Source organism: Drosophila mauritiana, chromosome 2R (genome assembly GCF_004382145.1).
Source record: "Drosophila mauritiana strain mau12 chromosome 2R, ASM438214v1, whole genome shotgun sequence".
NCBI lineage: Eukaryota > Metazoa > Arthropoda > Insecta > Diptera > Drosophilidae > Drosophila > Drosophila mauritiana.
The window spans coordinates 15392688-15411847 of NC_046668.1; the positions used below are offsets into that span (position 1 = coordinate 15392688).

The following is a 19160-nucleotide window of genomic DNA, read 5'->3' on the forward strand; positions in this document are numbered from 1 at the left end:
GTTGTTGTTGGAGGTACTCCAATCGCAGGAAACAACGAATAAGACTTCTTAGAATGGTTTTGGTTTTATTCAATGCTGATGACAGCATTTTCGTTTTTTTTTTATTAGCTATTAATGTTTCGTGGGTCGAACAGTTCTTTATACAACATTCGGCTGGGCAAAGTAAATTAAAATGTATATTATATAAGTATATAAGCCACCTTTAAATTATGATTAAAGCGCTTTGCTTAACTTAGAGCAAATGTACTTGTCTAAATAAGATATGGTAAGATAGGTTTTTTGTATAAGTGTAATTCATAAATATATAAGTGTACGTGTATTTTTGGATGAAGCGTTTCTAGTTATGTGGGATAAATGCTAAAGTAAAACTAACGTAAAAGTTGCCTCCTCAATTCCCTATCTCACATCGTTATTGCGTTCAGGACTTACATAAGTTAGAAGTGGTTCAGATGGCACAGCAACGAAACATGAAACAAAGTTACCACCAATTAATTTAAAATAATACCAATATCTGATTATCGTAAATAGGTGTATAAACGTGTGCCTGTCTTTTTACTTAGTTCACTAACGGACGTTTTGTTCTTATTTCTTGAATTGTTTTGCTTAAATACAAAAGCAATTTGTTTTGTTTCACAGTATACCTTTTTTTTAATAACCATACCAAGTGGTCCAAGTATTTGTTGTCGTTGGATATAACGATTGCATAAGAAGCGACACCGAACCACAAAAACCACGCGACCTTATCGCGTGTCTCTGAACATAGTTGTTATCTAACTAGTTACATAGATAAGATTGAGTGTGTGTAAGTATAATCTCCAGTCAGGTTTGGTTAATTTCGATTTCTATTGAAGAACACATTTGTCTTTTTCAGCACTGATGTCCACGTGCTCCAGTTTCCTCGCGATCTCCTGGTCGTCTTCGATCCTAAACGAGTCCGAGGGTCAGCTTCATATATATTTATTTAAATGATGGGAAAAGTGCTTCACTTACGCTATCTCTTGGTTGTGCAAGTGCTGAACCAACTGGTCGCGCTTGTCGACAATCGTCATCAGTTCCTCGAGCAGCAGTCGCTCCTTTTCCCGCTGGACTTCCGTTTTGCGCCAATCTTCCACAGATTGCGCCGCGCGCAGCTCCTGATTAAGCATTGTATACTTTCGCTCCAAATCTTTTTCTTGCTCGCTGAAGGGTGTACATAATAATAAGAAAGAAAGCCGATAGTAGTTTTATGTGATAACTTACAGTATATTTAGCTGCATCTGCCGCCGGAGGAGTGCGTTCTTCTTGTTGACCAGCGTAAACCATTGCGATAGCAGTTGCTCCTCTGTCTCCTCGGTCTCTGTGGAATGTTTAAATGGCTGGTTACATAAAGGCAATGATGGGGGTTTTCTTTGTGAAGCACTAAGATTATTTAAAGCCTGCCTGTTCTGAAATTGATTTTCTATATAGGTCGCAACCATACATAAATGGCTTAAATATTCTAAAACAGTTTTTGAAATAGGCAATACCAGAACAGGCGCTTCGTGCTTTGTTTTATTCTAAGAAGGCGTAGTTTGCCGGTTTCAAAAGCTGCTACAGAGTGAGGACTCTGTGATTAGTGAGCGTTATATCATCGGAGCTGTTAGAACAAAGTCCGAACATAGTTAGACACAAGTTGGAACGGTTGCCCGTTAAGTTAACAAGCAAACACAGACATTAATTGGAACAAACAAACGGCACAAAGAATGAGCGAGTGGATGCGGTTGAAAGAGGCGAGCGAGCGAGCAGGCGGAAGATCTGGGCGATCGGCCGGGCAGTCAGGCGGTGAGGCGTGGCAGTGCTCTGGCAGTTAGCAATTAGCAGGGCAGCTCAATGGTACAGGCATGATAGGATGGGCCGCACTTTACCACAATGACTGGGAGAGTGACATAAATGGGAGCGCCGCTCCCGCCGCTGACGGCGTCGCCTATGACGATCCTGCTGCCGCCGCAACGAGGCCGCACGACCGTTGGCCGCCAGGGCCAGGACCTCGTCATCATCGCTGCACGCAGGCAGATTATCACAGGAAGACTGCTGCGAGGAGAGCGCCGACGGGGAACTGTCTAGCATGGGAGTATAGGGCACAACGTGATGTACATGATGCGGGCGCAGATGAGCGGGCGTGTTGATGGTCGATTGATGGTTCTTGTTCACATTCACAAAACACGAATGGGAGCGTGGCCGTGGGCGTAGCCTCGTGTGCAACTCGTCGCCGGAGTTGCAGACACTATCGCTGGACGTGTCCCTGTCGTCGTCCTCGCTGCACGCCCCGCTCCGACCGCCACCACTACCGGCACCTCCACCAAAAAGGCTCTCGTCATCCGAGTCGAGCAGCTTAATGCGTATCACATCACCACCACCAATACTATTTCGGATTAGCCTAAGGAAAGGGTTGCTGTTTCTAGCGCCACCCCGACGATTATTACTTGGATTGCCGCCCATTACGGCGCGCAGCTTGGCCTCCAGATTGCTGGCCTTCTGGTCGATAGCCTCCTGCTCCCGCTCCAGGGCCTCCAGCTCGGAATCGATGTAGGACAGCTTGTCACCCTGGAAACGTTGCGAAAATGACTTAAATTAGTTATTAATTTCAATCAAGATGAAAGCCACAGTGGGCACTTCAAAAGCTAGCTATTATCTTAGACTAATTGTATTTCTTAGGCTTACCCTCTTCTCGTGCTTTGGTGAGACGCGCTCCACTATTGCGTTGAAGGATTGTAGGACCTTCGGATCACTTAACCTATGACTAGGACTGCCTGGCTCCTTGAGCTCCAGCTTTTTCGCGTGCTCCGCGTAGAATTCCTCGGCTCCATTGTGGATGGGCGAGATGGTGCGCTCCAGCTTGGGCCTGGTGGGACTCTCAACAGAACCACCGCTCTTCACACGAGTCTCTAGGATAAGGCGACGAGCCTGTTCCAGCAGACGCTGCTGCCTCTCCTCCTGCCGGGGCAAAGACATTGAAACAACTAAGTGAGGATTTACACAAGGCAGCTTTTTATGAAAAAATATAGAACTACAAACTTATAAGAGGTTTTCTTAGAAAGTGAAACAAAATCTGTGTAGATCATTGTTGAAAAGCGACACTTTATGAGTGGCACATGTACACAAGTTTCTAGTTTAACAAAAGTAATTATACACAAAAAAGTAATGTTCTAAACAACGAATACATAAAAAAGTTTCAAAAATGTTTTCAGTGTATTTATATTCTTAAAACTGAGAAAATACTATAACTTAACAAGACATGCTAGAGATAAGCTGCGCTTCGTGCGGCGAACTGCGGCTTAAGCAAGAAGCTACTTACGTCGATCGCGTCGCTGGTTTTGTTAAGCTTGCGCTTTTCCATCATCAGCTTGGCTTTTTCGCTCATCATCTTGTGGCGCGTTAAAATTCGCTACAAATCAAATCAAAAATAAAGCGAAATCAAGAAAAAAACCAATATATACAAAACTGAAAAGGTCTAGGAAATAAAGTGCAAAGTAGATAAATAAATAAATCGCTAAAGCCAAAGCAACAACTCAATGGATAAATTCAACTCAACGAGGCAACTGTGATGCTGGCTTTTACTCACACTGGCCGCCAGCGGATCAATGGTGGTTATGGAGCTGTTTTCCTTGCCACCCGGTTGTGACCCTTTATCCAGCGATTCATCCTGCGGCGGAGTTGTCTGGCAGCTTAGCATCGGCGACTGATTTGCATGCTGCGATGCGTTGATCGTATTCTTGTCCTTGGTGGGCGACAGCACCTTGTCCAGAATATTCTTCGAGTTGTACAGGATCAGATTCTTCACATCCTTTTTGCTTGTGGGTGAAAGTTGCTCCGATTTATTTGAACCATTTATCTCCTCATCGAATGAGTTTTGATGCAGCAACAACGACTTGGGGTGCGAAAAGTTAATGCGATTCTGCGACAAATTGTCCGATTTGTAATCTCCAATAACGTAGCTCGACTCGTCTGCCGTTGAACCTAAAAAAAAAAAGGATTTTTATGTTTGTTAATTATATTATAATGACCATTTTTAAGAATCCGCTCACCGATTTGCTCGATTTTTAGCTGCTTGCCGGTGAAGTGCGCCCGCAACTGATGCAAATAAGTCATCACGGCCAACTTGTCCGGTACTGTGAGCATATTCATGTCGCGCGGCTCGATTACACGAGGTATTCCTAATGATTCCGCCGCATCGAAGCCAATTCGACAGTTGCCAACTACGTCATGGGCGCTCAGCTTGGACATGTCACTAAGAATTGAAATGCATTTATTAGTTTATTCAGTTTCTGTTATTATAACTTGAAGTTGGAATTGAAAATGTAATAAATCAATTGATTGTAAATAAAGTACTCGATAAGAAATTCAACGTAATCATGACAACTCACATGAGCTCCGGCACAAAGTGATGAATAATAGCGCAGAAGGCCATGCCGTTGCGCCAGCTGGTCGTCAGGTTGGTAACCTTAACATTGGGATAGTCTTTGGTAACTTCTTTGCACCACTCCAGCAGATCCTGCCCGGGCGTGTTCTCCTTCAGCACGATCTTCTCCACCGGCTTGAGGCTGTTGTTCAACGAGCCAGACGTACTAAAGCACGATCCAATCGATTCGTTTATCACAGATGCGGGTACGGGTGCGGGTTCAGGTGTCTGCGAGGGCTCGTAACTCTTCTTTAGGTTTAGGGGCTGCAGTTCAGGGCGCTTTGCACTCGGAACCACCACGGATGAGGCATCCTTACTGGACTGGCTTTCTTCTTTGGGCTTTTCCTTAGTGGTGCTGTTGTCGCCGATAGTCTTGGTGGTATCCTCCTTCACACTTTCCACCCTTAAGTCCTGCTCATCCTCCTTCTCAGTGAAGAATAAAGCCCTCTTCTTCTTTGGCTTCACATCATCCTTGTTTACGTTGGGTTCGAGTGGCGTTGAGGTGATCATTTTGTCAAAGTCCTCGTTAGTTTTGGACCTCAGTGACTCCGCCGGCGTCTGCTTTGGCTGTTTTACTTCATCTGGTGACTTAATTGGCGTTTTGTCCACCACATGCTGCACTCCATTCGGCGTTTTCAGGGACTCTTCAGCACCACTAGAACCACCGGATGCAGCTGTGGGCAAGTCTAACTTGTTAGCAGCTTCCCGCTTGCCGTCGGCTTCTAGTTCAAAATGCAAGTGATTAAATGACTCGGCCAACGGAGTTGGATCTTCAGATAACGAAGGTACTACATAATGACAAACAAAAAGAAAACGAAAAATAAAGAAAATGTACATTTAACAATTTACGCACAAATTACAAGTTGCAGGAAACCATTCAAGATACGTGATGTGATTGTAGATGTTATGGGATATAGAAAGGAAATAATTTCGTTTTCAGTCAGATAGAAGTGTCTGTACAAAGTATCTAAAGCTAAGATGCTATAATTAGAATCAATTAATTTGTTGTTTCAGAGAATTTGTAATTTTGATTTGTATGGATTAGATACATGCATCATCAAGTGTACATATATGGCATCCATGAGATGCGTAGTTTGGGAATTCAGATCTAGAGATAAGAAACCATTTACAGGGTATATAACATACTTAACCAAAGTGCCTTACATAACGGAAACAGAGCTTTAAAATACTTAAACTCCCTGCTCCTTATGTTTAGCACTTAATATACATAATAGATACGATCTAGTTCATTTTACATACTAACAGATACAAATACTTGAATTTTAGCACATAGAACATTATTTTTAAGTTATAGTACAAGATTTCTTACCACTTTGAGGCGTGGCCACATCAATGCAGCCATTTAGGCTAGTTGTCATATGCTCCAGCTGCTGCGTAAAGTCATTAAAATTGTCCGTAATTTCACTAAAGCCATCTAGATCAGGAATATCCTCCAAGTCATCCAAAGGCGCCACATCATTGTTGTTCACGGACATCATGGAGACAACGCTCTGCATGTCCTCGTCTCTGGAATCGAAACTTATCACTGAAGCTTCATTCTAAGTAGATATTTAAAGGGTAGCCGACTTACGTAGCCTTTCCTTCTCGCAAAAATACACAGCTAATCGTGAGCTCCAAGCTGGCTGCAGTAATCTTCTTCGAGACTGGCTTAAGGCTTAATGTAAAGCTCTGCTGAGTGGATTCTATGCTGGCATACTTCCTCATATTGATGCTAGCATTGGCCAGTACACGTTTCTTGCCCATTGGAGTGACCTAATGGAAGGTAACACCAATTACTGGCAACTCTATGCCTCCATGACATTATTTAACCCACATCTTCGATGACGAACGTCCAGTCCTTGTCCTCCAGCTCGTGTGTCCGGGGATCCTTAAACAGGGTGACGGATATGGTGTGATTGTCGGGCACTGGCCAGGATATATTGCCCACCAGGGGGTTCATCATGTCCGGCTCCCATGGCAAAGGAGCACTGGCCACTCGTCTAGATCTTCTGGTCCAAACGATAGAGAGGTTCGACGGCCGCCTGAAATTGGCCATCACATGTTTATTAACCATTTCATGCCAAATTGGTTTCTCAAAGTTCTTTCAACTCTGATCATGTACTTTATATACAAGACCATGAATAACAATTTCTGAACACCGGATGCGGCGTCATTATATGCATATGTGGGTTCTTCAGTTGATAAATGTATGCGATGATTGGTTTATTTAACAAAAGTCTGTACAAAACATTTCATGTCAACAGGAAAAGTTGGGGTCATTTGCAAATACAAAGATATGGAAAGCAAATGGAATTCAGTAGCCAAAAGCCTCTTCAATATTATACTATTTTCAATATTTTGCTTACTTTATTCGCATGACTAACTCCTCTCGGCAATTGAATTAAACTATATAATTAGTTGCTCAATGATATTCTCCGAAATATGTACTTATTTAGATAAAGGTAAATTAAAGATGTTACCCTAAGGGTAAAGTAACTAGTCATAAATGCAAAGCTATATTGTAGATATAATATTTAAATGCAAAGTAATATTTTATCACATTTATGAAACAATCATTGTATATGAAGGGAAAAACACATCTTCAACAATAAGTGTTTGTTTAGTTTTTTCTTCGAAAATGATAAGAAATATTGTTACTTCAACAAGTGATAACGCAGTAGTACTACACAATTTTACTACTACATTTTTTGCGCATAAATATGTATATATTCATTAATAAAAATAGACGCGAAATGCGAGATAAGGCAAATAAATATAAACATTCATGAGAAAAACTGGAGTAATTTTAAAATATTGTATTGAAGAAACACAAAAATTACATGAAAACGGAAAAAAATATGTTCATTTCAATGATACACAAAAAGGAATCTAAAAACGAGATATATTTCCGCCAGAAACCTGCTATTAACCCCTCAAGTTGAAAGGCACTTAAGACCGCCCCCGACCCGCCCCGCCTACTTTAGCGGACTCCCGATGAACTAATCCACTTTCATGTGGGGCACTTACCACTTGGCGGTGGTTTCCAGATGCAGATCGTGGTACGATGCGGTGAACTGGAATTTGGCGGCTCGCTTGAAATTGCGCTGCAATCGCTTCCATACGCTGGCCATCTTAGCGGGTGTGGATCGTAGGGCTCTTTAATTTGGATATCTTTGGGGGTGTTGGGGTTTGTATAAAAATTAGACCCGTTCCGATCGTCGTTGCCTTGCTTTTTTAGTAATTTATTGTGTCATGTTTACCAGCTAACTTCTGCAGGCGATCTGGATGCGGAATGAAAAGCAATATAGACGCCTGGTTATATGCTATACATTTCTGGGTCAGTTTTCAAGGTTCATTCATAAAGGAACCAAACAAAAAATGAAGAGAACGCAAACGGCAGGTGTAAAAAGGTTTCACTGTCGTAGACCCTTTTAAAATCGAAAGTTAGAGTGTGCCAGGCGGAAAACACTATTGTAAATTTATTTTTGAGTTTTATTGCTTTGTTGTCTGCTAAAACACTCTAAAAACACACGCACGCACACACACACGCGCGCACAGTTCTTGTGTTGTATTTGTTTTTCTTTTTCGCTGTTTTGTGACCTTTAGTTGTCACTTTGCCTTTGTCTTTCTTGAATTTCTTATAAATACTCGAGATTTACAGCTTATTGCTAGTTTTGTTTTTATCTATTAATGTTCCCGCGGGCGTGTGTTTGTGTGTTTGCGTCTCACTGGCAAAATTTTAAGCGAAATTTGTATACATAGATGCCTAGACGTACATACAAATACATAAATAGCACCATTATGACGTCACTTTTGTTTTGGTCTCCAATTTCGTTTCAAGGTCCTTCGATTTGGGGACACTGTACGCCGAACATTTGCGCGTTTATTACGAGCACTCGCTGCCGTTTAGTTTTTATCACATCACAGCGAATAATTTAATTCACACCGATTTACACTTCGATCCGATTTTTTTACTGTCGCGAGCAGATTGAGTAGAGGTGGACAAACTGCAATAGCATCCCAGACTATCGATAAGCCAAACATATGCGCTTGTTGTTTTAGTCGATGAGGTAATATCGATTGTTTTTGTTGGAAAGGCTTGTTAAAAATTGAGACATTTTAATGATTTTTCTTAGTTGTTCCAGTTATAAAGTAACTTTAAAGCACATATATATTTGAATTAAAATAAAAAAATCACAAACAGCAGCAATATATCAACACAGTACCGTTATTTGTAGTAATCCGAAAGGCTTGAAACCCAGCTAGCACTTATCACATACTCGAATCTTTCGACAGAATTAGAATTAACGGAAATATAACCGCTTTTAGTTCGAAAACCGAACATCTTTCTTTCCCGTTTCAATTAAATCGCTCAGTTTAAATTTGTTTTAAACGCAATTCGATAAATTTTATTTATAATTAAATCATGGATTCGTTAACATTAATTACAATTATTTAAAAATTAGGCGTGGCTGCTGTTGTTTTTTTTTCTTTCGTTTTTCGATTTGTATGATCAAGAATGTCGTTTAATTGAATGTGAAATTTGCGATTTTGTTTTTTTTCTGCCGTTTATGGGTCTGCATATGTGCCATGCAAGTGTGTGGGTGCGCATATGAGTACGAGTCTTTGAGTGCAGCTGCGTGTGTGTGTGTATCAGCGGTTCACTTCGGCGTGGCAGTGGCTATAATTATATATATATTTTTTTACCGTTTACGGTCGAAATCCTGGCTTCGCGATTATTCAAATTTATTTAATTCAAGTTAAAAAGTACAAACTGAATGAATGAACTGGCTATCATGGCAGAGAGTTAGTTATCAGAGATACAAAACGGGCGTATCACACAAAAAGCGTTCGAACAAAGTCATTAACACATGTCATATTATGATAGGTGCATGAAACACGAAGATATCACAAACAATTTGCTATCAATAATTTAAAAGATAATCACAATTGGTTCTGAACCAAGCAACTGCAATCATCGATCCTACAACCGAGAATTTGTTGGAAATGCTCCACTCCTACGCTCTCCACCATCCCTTTATACCCTAAGCTATATCCTGCCAACGACCACGCCCTCATGAATCCGTCTAATGCCACACAGTTCTCCACAGTCGTCTAGGTCTTCTGTTTGCCCTGCTTACAGAACTCCTTGTATGCCCGCTCGGTTTCCTCGTCCATCTCTGCGTCCATTTCCAGGTCGGCACCATCCCCATCGAAGTCATCATCACCATCATTATCCCCGCCGGCCAGAAAGTCGGTCTCTTCGGCAGTCAATTCGCGGCCATCAGGTCCGTAGAAGACGGGCTCATCGCTCAGACGCGGCGGCTCCTTCACTGTATCTTCATCGTCTCCCAGAGCGTTCGACACCTTTCTGCCCCAGTTGTTCTGCTGCAGAGCAATTACACTGGCCGCCATGGGGTATTTGCCCGGCGACTTCAGCTCGATCGCCTGCAGGGCCGTAATGATCTCATGTATGTCCTTGGGGCAATCGGCCGTCAGGTCATAGCCAGCCAGCTTGAGGGTCTGGCACAGGCAGCGAACATTTTCGTTGCTCTCGCTGGCCAGCAGCTTACTCAGCGAATATACAATATTCACAGCGATCAACTGGATGCGCGAGTCGTCGTCGCCGCGCAACTGCATGTACAGCTCGGCCAGAAAGAGGGCAGTCTCGCGAACCTTCTGCTGCTCGTTGGAGCGCATGTACTTGGTCACTTCCTCCTGGTGGTAGTCAAGCTTGCACTTGAGCAGCGTGTGGAACAGCGAGTCCGGTTTCGAGTTGAGCATGTGCAGCAGGTTGTACAGCTTTGCGCCCATGTACCGGAAGTTCGGCTGCTCGATCGACTTCTCGAAGATGTCCTCCATGGCGATGGAGAGCACGAATTGGTTGTTCTCCATGCCATCGAAAATGGTCAGGAAGCGTGATGCAATCGTATCAAATTGGCCCGGATTCTGGATGGAGATTATTAACATGACTGGTTAGTGGGGAAATTAGGTTTAAAACTTAAGATTAAGTTTGACTAGACTGAAAAGTTTGACATGATTTTTTTTTACTTTGGAGCATAAATATATTGTTATAGACGACTCTAAGCTGACCCCTATTAAAATTAATTAAAGAAACATAAAACACTAAAAATATAAATCAAAGGAAGCCTTCTTTTAAGTTATTGACCCATTATTGCCCTGATAACCTATCAATCTAAATTCTCACCTGGTTAAGGCAATGTATGACTGTATCGAGATACTCCAGTGCTATGGTGGCCATGTCCGGCTGCGAAGAGTTCGAGGACGACGAGGAGGCCGCCGCAGTCGAAGTGGATGGCTGCGGTTGTTGGTTCTGGTTCTGGAAATACTGCTGCTGCTGTTGGTTGTGCTGCTGGTGGTGCGGCTGCTGCTGATGTTGTGTTTGCTGTGCGATTTGTTGGAATGAGTTATTCAAGCGGAAGTGCCGTTGGAACTTGGCGTGTTGGTTGTGTGACTGATGCTGCTGCTGGTGTTGTTGGTGGTGGTGTGTGTTTTGGTGTACCTGCTGCTGCTGATAGTAGTTGCCGGTTGAGCCCTGCTGGCTATTCAGGTGCAGGCGATTCTGCACGGAATTCGTTAGCTTCTGCATATCGTTGTTGAACTTCTGCTGATGATTGTGATGATGGTTGTAGTGCGGCTGCTGGTGGTGCTGCTGATGCTGATGCTTAAAACCATTCATATAGCGCGGCTGCTGTTGGCCATAAGGAGCTCCTCCACCGGCTCCACCAGCCTGCTGGTATTGCTGATGTCGCGACTGCTGCTGCGGGGGAGCAGCTCCTCGAGGGATGAAAATGGTGGCCGTGGCCGACAGATTGGACGCATCGGACAGAGTCTGCGCCTGGGCTGGCATGGCCTGCACAGGAAAATTGCCAACCACCTGACCATACGCCTGCGCTCCGGCGAACTCCCCAAAGAGATGCGCCTGCTGATCCAGTCCCGGCATGGCCACTCCGCCTGCTCCGCCGACATTCGGCCGGCGCAGCTGCTCATACTGGTCGTCGGGCTGGAAGGGGGCGCGGCATGACATTGCGGTGGACTCGAAAACTGCAAATCACCAAGCAGAGTTAAGTAATGGATAAGGATTAGTTAATCTTAACAAAGACAAATCACATTCGCCAGGGAAATCCCCAACGTGGTCACGTTTGCAAGCGTCGGGACGCCGATTCAGTCAGAGTCGCGGACATTTTGTTTTCCTAGCACTGGTTTGTCGCCTTTCTTTTTTTTATCTCTTTATTTTCCGCAGCCGGGTCAGTCGGTGGTGCCCAGTGAAATGGACACGACCTATCCGACTACCGTGTGGTGGTGGGGAAATTGCAATGCCTACCTTAAATTTCTTCAAGTTGAATGTGTACGTCGCCGATTTTCGTTTTTGTTGCTTCGTTTTGCTGCGTCGTCACTTTCTCGTCTGCGTGCGTCTCTGCTGCGCTGCTCCGAATTTCGTGTCTGATTTTGGGTGGGAATGCACGTTTTACTGACCGTGAAAAATGGAAAATTGGACGGTGCGGGGGCGTGACCGCCGGTGACCGCTGAAAGGGAATTTGAAATGCTACGCACCTTTAATTTACACTGCGGCAACTTGTTAAAATTTATTATTTCGCCTTTTCACCGTCGGTGTGGTCGCAAGTGGCTAGCGGAAAATTACCTGGCGGTGAATACCTTTGTTGTCTGTGAAATATCGATACGACTCAAAATGGTCACACTTTAAATAAAGTAAAAAATGCCGAACCGTTTCATAGAAAATAAGCATTAAATAAGCTACTTTATTTCATGCGAGAATATCATGGTATTATTATAATCTTAAATCTAGTTGGATAAGGGATATATATATTTTATGTATTAGGTGGCTTAAATATATAAAACTCAGTAACTGGTACCTGTTGTTAATTGATCGACAACAGATAATATGTAATAATAATATATAATAATAATAATATAATAATAATACAAATATACAAATAATCAATATCTTAAAACACGCAATTTAATTTAGAATTACAATTCAGATTACAATTAAATACATTTTTGAACCCTTTGACAACCCTATACGATAGTATAATTTGGTATTATTTCCCTCGCGTAGAACGGTCACTCCGTCGGAGGAAATGCTGTTTTGTTATTTTTTGAGTAGTATTGTCGTCAATTATTTGTTTTATATTCAAGCCTTTAGTGTGTCGCTTAGAATGTGCTAGAACAATGTGAACAAGGCGAAAAGTGTTCCCCTTGCAGCCGGAGCAATTATATAATAAGGATAAAGTGCAATATTTTTACATACAACAAACTAAGAATAAGGACGACGATTTGTTAAAAATAAACGGCGAGCGTAAGTATTATGTGTGCAGGTGAAAGCTTATGTACCTGTAGTGCTTTCGTTTTCTGTGCAATTGTTGAATACTTCTATTCGGCCTTGAGCCTCCCCGTCAATCACAGATCCAAGGCACTGCCGATTTGTGTATGTGTGACTGAAACAATTGCACGCGAGAGCACTAACACACAGACGGCCGCCAAGTTCATTAACACTTTTCCCGTAACCCCACACAAACTCAGTGACGCATCTCCTATCTCTGCCTTTACGCGCTTATCTATCTGTGGAGTTAATTCGCCACTCAAATAGTGGTGATTCGATCGCTTGATTCGATCCGATTTTGGTTCAACGACATTGACGAGCGGAGCAGCACAGAAATGCAACCGGAATTGCCTTTTTCGATGGTTGCAATACTCACGTATTCCTAGCTATTTAGAGCCGATCTCGTTCGCGTCCTTGTCGATTAGTTGTGAAATTACCTTTGATCCAGTCGATCTCAGCTTGCAGATATGGGATCTTATAGATCCACGTTATCGCATTTCACCACTCGTGCGTGCTCGTCTACGGTGGTGCATTCAAATAAAGTGGGTCAAAGCCGCTTCGCGCCAAGATTTCCGTCATATGTATGTACACATGTACATTGAAATGAACATATTTTTGTTTTTAAATTTTTTTTCTATTTATTTTGTTCTTGAATTTCCAAGAGATAATTAAATTTCTCGCTCACACTTCCAGTGAGTAACGGGTATCTGATAGTCGGAGAACTCAACTATAACATCTTTTGTTATTAATGAAAATACCACAAAAAATAATTAAATGCTAATCAATTATTTCTATTCTATTCTATTCTATTATTCCTATTTACATATGTAGGTAATACGAATATGGATTTTGAAACGGTAGAGCAGCATTACCAATACAAGGACATTTTGTCCGTGTTTGAGGATGCATTCGTCGACAACTTCGACTGCAAGGATGTCCAGGGTATGCTGCAACCAGTATTGTCCAAGGAGGAAATTGACCACATCATCATGTCTAAGGATGCAGTCAGCGGCACACTTCGCTTGTTTTGGACACTGCTCTCTAAACCGGAGGAAATGGTCCAGGTCTTTGTGGAGGACGTTCTCAGGGTCAACTACGAATTCTTGATGGCGCCAATCAAGTATGAGCAACGGCAGCCCAGCAGGATGACCAGTATGTACATCGAGCAGGGAGATCGTCTGTACAACGACAACCAAGTATTTGCCAAGTACAATGTGAACCGCCTGCAACCGGTATGATAATCTCCCATTCGAAAAAAAAAATCAAAGAAGTCCAACGTACGAAACCGAAAAACAATTTTACTTGTGGAATTGTGATCTAACCATACTACAATACTTTTTTATTTCAGTATTTGAAACTAAGGCAGGCTCTTCTAGAACTTCGCCCAGCGAAAAATGTATTGATTGATGGCGTCTTGGGATCGGGAAAGACGTGGGTAGCCTTGGATGTGTGCCTATCGTACAAAGTGCAATGCAAGATGGACTTTAAGATCTTCTGGCTAAACTTAAAGAACTGCAATAGCCCGGAGACCGTGCTAGAGATGCTGCAGAAACTACTTTACCAGATCGATTCCAACTGGACAAGTCGTTGCGATCATACCAGTAACATAAAGCTTCGAATCCACAGCATTCAGGCGGAGCTGCGACGACTGCTCAAGAGCAAGCCATATGAGAATTGTCTCCTTGTTCTGCTTAATGTGCAAAATGCCAAGGCTTGGAATGCCTTCAACTTGGGCTGCAAGATATTGCTGACCACAAGGTTCAAGCAGGTCACTGACTTTCTTTCGGAAGCTACCACAACTCATATTTCATTGGATCATCATTCGATGACGCTTACGCCGGATGAGGTTAAGTCTTTGTTTCTAAAATACCTACACTGTCGACCACAGGATTTGCCCCGGGAAGTTTTGACAACGAATCCACGCAGACTAAGCATTATTGCTGAGAGCATTCGGGATGGTCTGGCGACCTGGGACAACTGGAAACAGTATGTGGATTATGGGTGTTCACACTGAATAAATACATATTTTTTTTTTTGTATAGTGTAAACTGTGATAAGCTGACGACCATCATTGAGAGCTCTCTAAACGTTCTGGAACCCGCTGAATATAGACAAATGTTTGATAGACTGTCAGTTTTCCCTCCATCAGCCCACATACCCATTATTGTAAGTGAGCACCGCATTTGGCGGCATACATCTACTAATCGTTATCAACTTCCTGTTGAACAGCTCCTATCGTTGATATGGTTTGATGTCAAATCGGATGTAATGGTGGTGGTTAACAAACTTCATAAATATTCATTGGTGGAGAAGCAACCAAAAGAGTCAACCATAAGTATACCCAGCATATACTTGGAGTTGAAAGTCGAGGTTGAAAACGAACCTACACTTCATCGGAGTATCGTAGATCACTATAAGTAAGTTTCTAGCCCTTTTCTTGATATCTTAAATCTTTGTTGAAACTTATTAACCTTAAGCCACGAGTAAGACGTACACCGAGTGATTATAACTTTTTTGTTAGTATCCCAAATGCATTCGATAACGACGACTTGATACTGCCTTTCCTGGACCAATACTTCTATAGCCACATCGGTCATCATCTAAAAAACATTGAGCACACCGAGCGGGTGACTCTCTTTCGCATGGTCTTTTTAGATTTTCGTTTTCTAGAACAAAAAATTCGTCACGATTCAACTGCTTGGAATGCCAGCGGATCGATCTTGAACACGCTGCAGCAGCTGAAGTTCTACAAGCCATATATCTGCGGTAAGTAGACGAGAAATAATTTGAAACAAAGAAAATGATTACCTAAAATCTTTTTTTTTCATGCAGACAATGACCCAAAGTATGAGCGCTTAGTCAACGCTATTCTGGATTTTTTGCCAAAAATTGAGGAAAATCTTATTTGTTCAAAGTTTACGGACCTGCTTAGGATTGCCCTGATGGCCGAGGATGAGGCGATTTTTGAAGAAGCCCACAAACAAGTGCAGCGCTTTGACGGTCGAGTTTGGTTTACTAACCAGTAAGTACTTGCCAACTATTAACTAGTCAAACAAACTTAGCTGTCATTTTTAGTACTATTGAAATGTATATATGAAAGTTCTTCAATTAGTACTTCACTTTTTCCTTTTATCAGCGGTCGTTTTCACCAGCACCGTCAGATTATAAACCTGGGCAATAATGAGGGGCGCCATGCTGTCTACCTTCACAACGACTTTTGCTTGATGGCGCTGGCCAGCGGGCAGATTCTGCTAACCGATGTTTCGCTAGAGGGAGAGGACACCTATTTGCTAAGGGACGAGATCGACAGCAGTGACATTCTGCGTATGGCGGTGTTTAACCAACAGAAGCACTTGATCACCTTGCATAGCAACGGCAGCGTAAAACTTTGGGCCCTGTGGCCCGATTGCCCAGGAAGGCTCCGCAGTGGTGGTAGCAAGCAGCAGCTAGTCAATAGCGTGGTTAAACGCTGCCTTATAGGTAGCTATGCAAATCTGAAAATTGTAGCTTTCCATTTAAATGAAGACGCCGGATTGCCAGAGGCCAACATCCAACTGCATGTAGCATTCAGCAATGGTGATGTGAACATTTTGAATTGGGACGGACAAGATCAGATGTTCAAACTCTCGCACGTGCCTGTTTTGAAAACGATGCAGTCGGGAATTCGGTGTTTCGTTCAGGTTTTGAAGCGATATTACGTGGTCTGCACCTCCAATTGTACACTAACTGTATGGGATTTGACCAACGGTTCCGGCGATGCGCCGGAACTACCTGGTTTTAATGTTGATAACGACACGCCGTTGGCCTTAGATGTATTTGACGAAAAGGTTAAGACCGCCACCGTGTTGCTGATTTTTAAGTACAGCGTATGGCGGCTCAATTTTTTGCCAGGTCCTTGGGTTGATTTGCAATCGGAGGCAGTGCAACTGCCAGAAGGAAGTTTCATCACCTGCGGAAAGCGTTCGACAGACGGACGCTACCTACTGCTGGGCACATCCGAGGGACTTATTGTGTATGATCTAAAAATCTCTGATCCAGTGCTGCGTAGCAATGTCAGCGAACATATAGAGTGTGTGGATATCTACGAGCTGTTTGATCCTGTCTATAAGTACATCGTTTTGTGCGGCGCTAAGGGGAAACAGGTGGTCCATGTGCACACATTGCGCTCTGTAACTGGCTCGAATTCATACCAAAACAGGGAAATCGCCTGGGTTCACAGTGCAGATGAGATAAGCGTAATGACGAAGGCTTGCTTGGAGCCTAATGTCTATCTGCGTTCTCTGATGGACATGACCAGAGAGCGGACGCAAATTCTGGCTGTGGACTCCAAGGAGCGCATTCACCTAATTGAAACTGCCATTTCTAGCAATTCCGCATGGTCCACAATCACACCCACTCATGCTGCCAGTAACTGTAAGATAAATGCCATATCCGCCTTTAACGACAAACAGATTTTCGTTGGCTATGTGAACGGAATGATAATAGATGTTAATCATGATGCAGCACTACCTCAGCAGTTTATAGAGGAGCCCATTGATTACCTCAAACAGGTCAGTCCCAACTTTCTGGTGGCGTCGGCACACAGTGCCCAGAAGACTGTGATATTCCAGCTGGGAAAGATAGATCCGCCTAAGCCCAATGACCAGTGGCCATTGATGCTGGATGTTAGTACCAAGTACGCGTCCTTACAGGAAGGACGGTATATCATTTTGTTTTCCGACCACGGAGTCTGTGTGAGTGTTCTTAATTGTAGTTTATGCGAGTAAAAGTGCAGTTTTTGATTTCAATATTTACCAACAGCATGTGGATATAGCTAATACATCTGCATTCGTGAAACCGAAGGATTCTGAGGAATACATTGTCGGCTTTGATCTGAAGAACAATCTGCTCTTTCTGGCCTACGAAAACAACATCATCAATGTGGGTTTGCTAAACAAATTTATTAAACAATTATCATAGCAATGTTATTTCCAACGACAGGTATTCCGTTTAATATTCAGCTTTAACCAACTAAAGTACGAACCGATTTGCGAAGAAGAGATCGCCCAGAAGGCCAAGATCAGCTATTTGGTAGCCGCGGATGATGGTACCATGTTGGCTATGGGTTTCGAAAATGGCACTTTAGAGGTATACATACGTCTTACAAATTCGTTTCATAATTATTTCCTACTAATTATAAATTTCCCAACAGCTCTTTGCCGTTGAAAACAGAAAAGTTCAACTGATCTACAGCATTGAAGAGGTCCACGAGCACTGCATCCGGCAATTGCGATTCTCGCCATGTAAGTTGCTCCTGGTCAGCTGCGCGGAGCAGCTGTGCTTCTGGAACGTAACGCACATGCGCAACAATCAATTGGAACGCGAGCAAAAACAGCGGCGCAGTCGACGTCACAAGCAGCACAGTGTTACACAGGAGGATGCTGTGGATGCGGCGCCCATTGCAGCGGACATCGATGAAGATGTCACATTCGTTGCCGACGAGTTTCACCCGGTCAACCGAGAGACTGCGGAACTGTGGCGGAATAAGCGCGGCAATGCCATCCGTCCGGAACTCCTGGCCTGCGTTAAATTTGTGGGAAATGAAGCTCGTCAGTTCTTCACAGACGCCAAGTTCTCGCAATTTTATGCCATAGATGACGAGGGTGTCTACTACCATCTGCAGTTGCTGGAGTTGAGTAGACTTCAACCTCCACCTGACCCAATAACGTTGGAGATTGCAAATCAGTATGAAGACTTAAAAAATCTGCGAATTCTCGACAGCCCACTTATGCAGGATTCGGATACCGAGGGTGCTGATGTGGTTGGCAACCTGGTTCTGGAGAAGAACAGCGAAGTGGCGGGGGCGACACCAATTCTGGAGGAGACCAGTTCATGACGCCAGAAGTGCGCCCCTTGGCGGCGCACGAAACAGGAAAGTCCAAACTACAACATGGCATTTATAGGATTACTGCTCTACTACCTGATGGTATTGCTCTTTTACCTCCTGGGTCCGGATTTGTCCTAGGCAAACATTTGTTGTTGGCGCGTACATTTGCGAGTGTATGCAACTAACCATTTATGATATCTCAGAGGGGGCGGTGGGTGCGTTGCCCTGCCTTTGTTTGTCAACCCGAGTAACCGCCACCAAATAAACGACTTTTCACGAAAAACACAGAACGCGGTTTTGTTGTCTGCTCTTTGTGCTGTCCGTATGTATATATGCATGCGTGTTTGTGTGGGTGGTTGTGCTGTGCGTTTGTTTTGATTTCTGCCAGGCACGCCAGATCAAGTGTTGCAAAAGCATTGGTCCCGGGCCAGTGCTGCTAAGTACGTGTATGGATATCAGTGCTGCGGTCCAATAAATAGGTACTTTTCTGGATTGTGGTTTGTCTACTTCTA

The 19160-nt window shown here is 43.3% G+C and overlaps 3 protein-coding genes across 9 annotated transcripts; 1 reads left to right on the top strand and 2 right to left on the bottom strand.

Moving 5' to 3' along the window:
* Positions 1-288: 288 nt before the first annotated feature.
* On the bottom strand, positions 289-8425 carry LOC117135702 (EH domain-binding protein 1). 6 transcript variants are annotated; one of them, XM_033296117.1, is made up of 14 exons: positions 8194-8423; positions 7445-7698; positions 6252-6459; positions 6009-6190; positions 5748-5944; positions 4383-5136; positions 4044-4246; positions 3581-3975; positions 3314-3403; positions 2680-2952; positions 2442-2562; positions 1240-1336; positions 991-1179; positions 289-924 (listed from the first exon to the last, which is right to left on the bottom strand). In XM_033296117.1, the coding sequence occupies exons 2-14, from the start codon at positions 7546-7548 to the stop codon at positions 843-845; spliced, it is 2895 nt and encodes a 964-aa protein (XP_033152008.1). In that variant the 5' UTR covers positions 7549-7698; positions 8194-8423; the 3' UTR covers positions 289-842. The 6 variants fall into 6 exon arrangements, with proteins under 6 accessions (XP_033152008.1, XP_033152007.1, XP_033152005.1 ...); XM_033296116.1 differs by having other exon boundaries at positions 4383-5139; XM_033296114.1 differs by having other exon boundaries at positions 4383-5205.
* Positions 8426-8848: 423 nt separating this feature from the next.
* On the bottom strand, positions 8849-12102 carry LOC117136847 (polyadenylate-binding protein-interacting protein 1). The gene is made up of 4 exons (XM_033297940.1): positions 11993-12102; positions 11763-11881; positions 10626-11482; positions 8849-10366 (listed from the first exon to the last, which is right to left on the bottom strand). The coding sequence occupies exons 3-4, from the start codon at positions 11463-11465 to the stop codon at positions 9533-9535; spliced, it is 1674 nt and encodes a 557-aa protein (XP_033153831.1). The 5' UTR covers positions 11466-11482; positions 11763-11881; positions 11993-12102; the 3' UTR covers positions 8849-9532.
* Positions 12103-12519: 417 nt separating this feature from the next.
* LOC117136054 lies at positions 12520-18935 on the top strand. Of its 2 annotated transcripts, XM_033296699.1 has the most exons (11): positions 12520-12758; positions 13614-14014; positions 14131-14768; positions 14825-14948; positions 15012-15199; positions 15304-15548; positions 15615-15804; positions 15919-17515; positions 17583-17702; positions 17763-17909; positions 17974-18935. In XM_033296699.1, the coding sequence occupies exons 2-11, from the start codon at positions 13625-13627 to the stop codon at positions 18655-18657; spliced, it is 4323 nt and encodes a 1440-aa protein (XP_033152590.1). In that variant the 5' UTR covers positions 12520-12758; positions 13614-13624; the 3' UTR covers positions 18658-18935. The 2 variants fall into 2 exon arrangements, with proteins under 2 accessions (XP_033152590.1, XP_033152591.1); XM_033296700.1 differs by lacking the exon at positions 12520-12758 and having other exon boundaries at positions 13921-14059.
* Positions 18936-19160: the final 225 nt, after the last annotated feature.

Excerpts from the sequence above, each read along its gene's own strand:
- LOC117135702 (XM_033296112.1), bottom strand. The coding sequence starts at position 7,548 with ATGGCCAGCGTATGGAAGCGATTGCAGCGCAATTTCAAGCGAGCCGCC. Across the intron at positions 3,976-4,043 it reads GCTAAAAATCGAGCAAATCG|GTTCAACGGCAGACGAGTCG; the intron begins GTGAGCGGATTC and ends TTTTTTTTTTAG. Across the intron at positions 2,563-2,679 it reads CACCAAAGCACGAGAAGAGG|GGTGACAAGCTGTCCTACAT; the intron begins GTAAGCCTAAGA and ends CAACGTTTCCAG.
- LOC117136847 (XM_033297940.1), bottom strand. The coding sequence starts at position 11,465 with ATGTCATGCCGCGCCCCCTTCCAGCCCGACGACCAGTATGAGCAGCTG. Across the intron at positions 10,367-10,625 it reads TCATACATTGCCTTAACCAG|AATCCGGGCCAATTTGATAC; the intron begins GTGAGAATTTAG and ends ATCTCCATCCAG.
- LOC117136054 (XM_033296699.1), top strand. The coding sequence starts at position 13,625 with ATGGATTTTGAAACGGTAGAGCAGCATTACCAATACAAGGACATTTTG. Across the intron at positions 15,805-15,918 it reads CGAGTTTGGTTTACTAACCA|CGGTCGTTTTCACCAGCACC; the intron begins GTAAGTACTTGC and ends TCCTTTTATCAG. Across the intron at positions 17,910-17,973 it reads TCGAAAATGGCACTTTAGAG|CTCTTTGCCGTTGAAAACAG; the intron begins GTATACATACGT and ends ATTTCCCAACAG.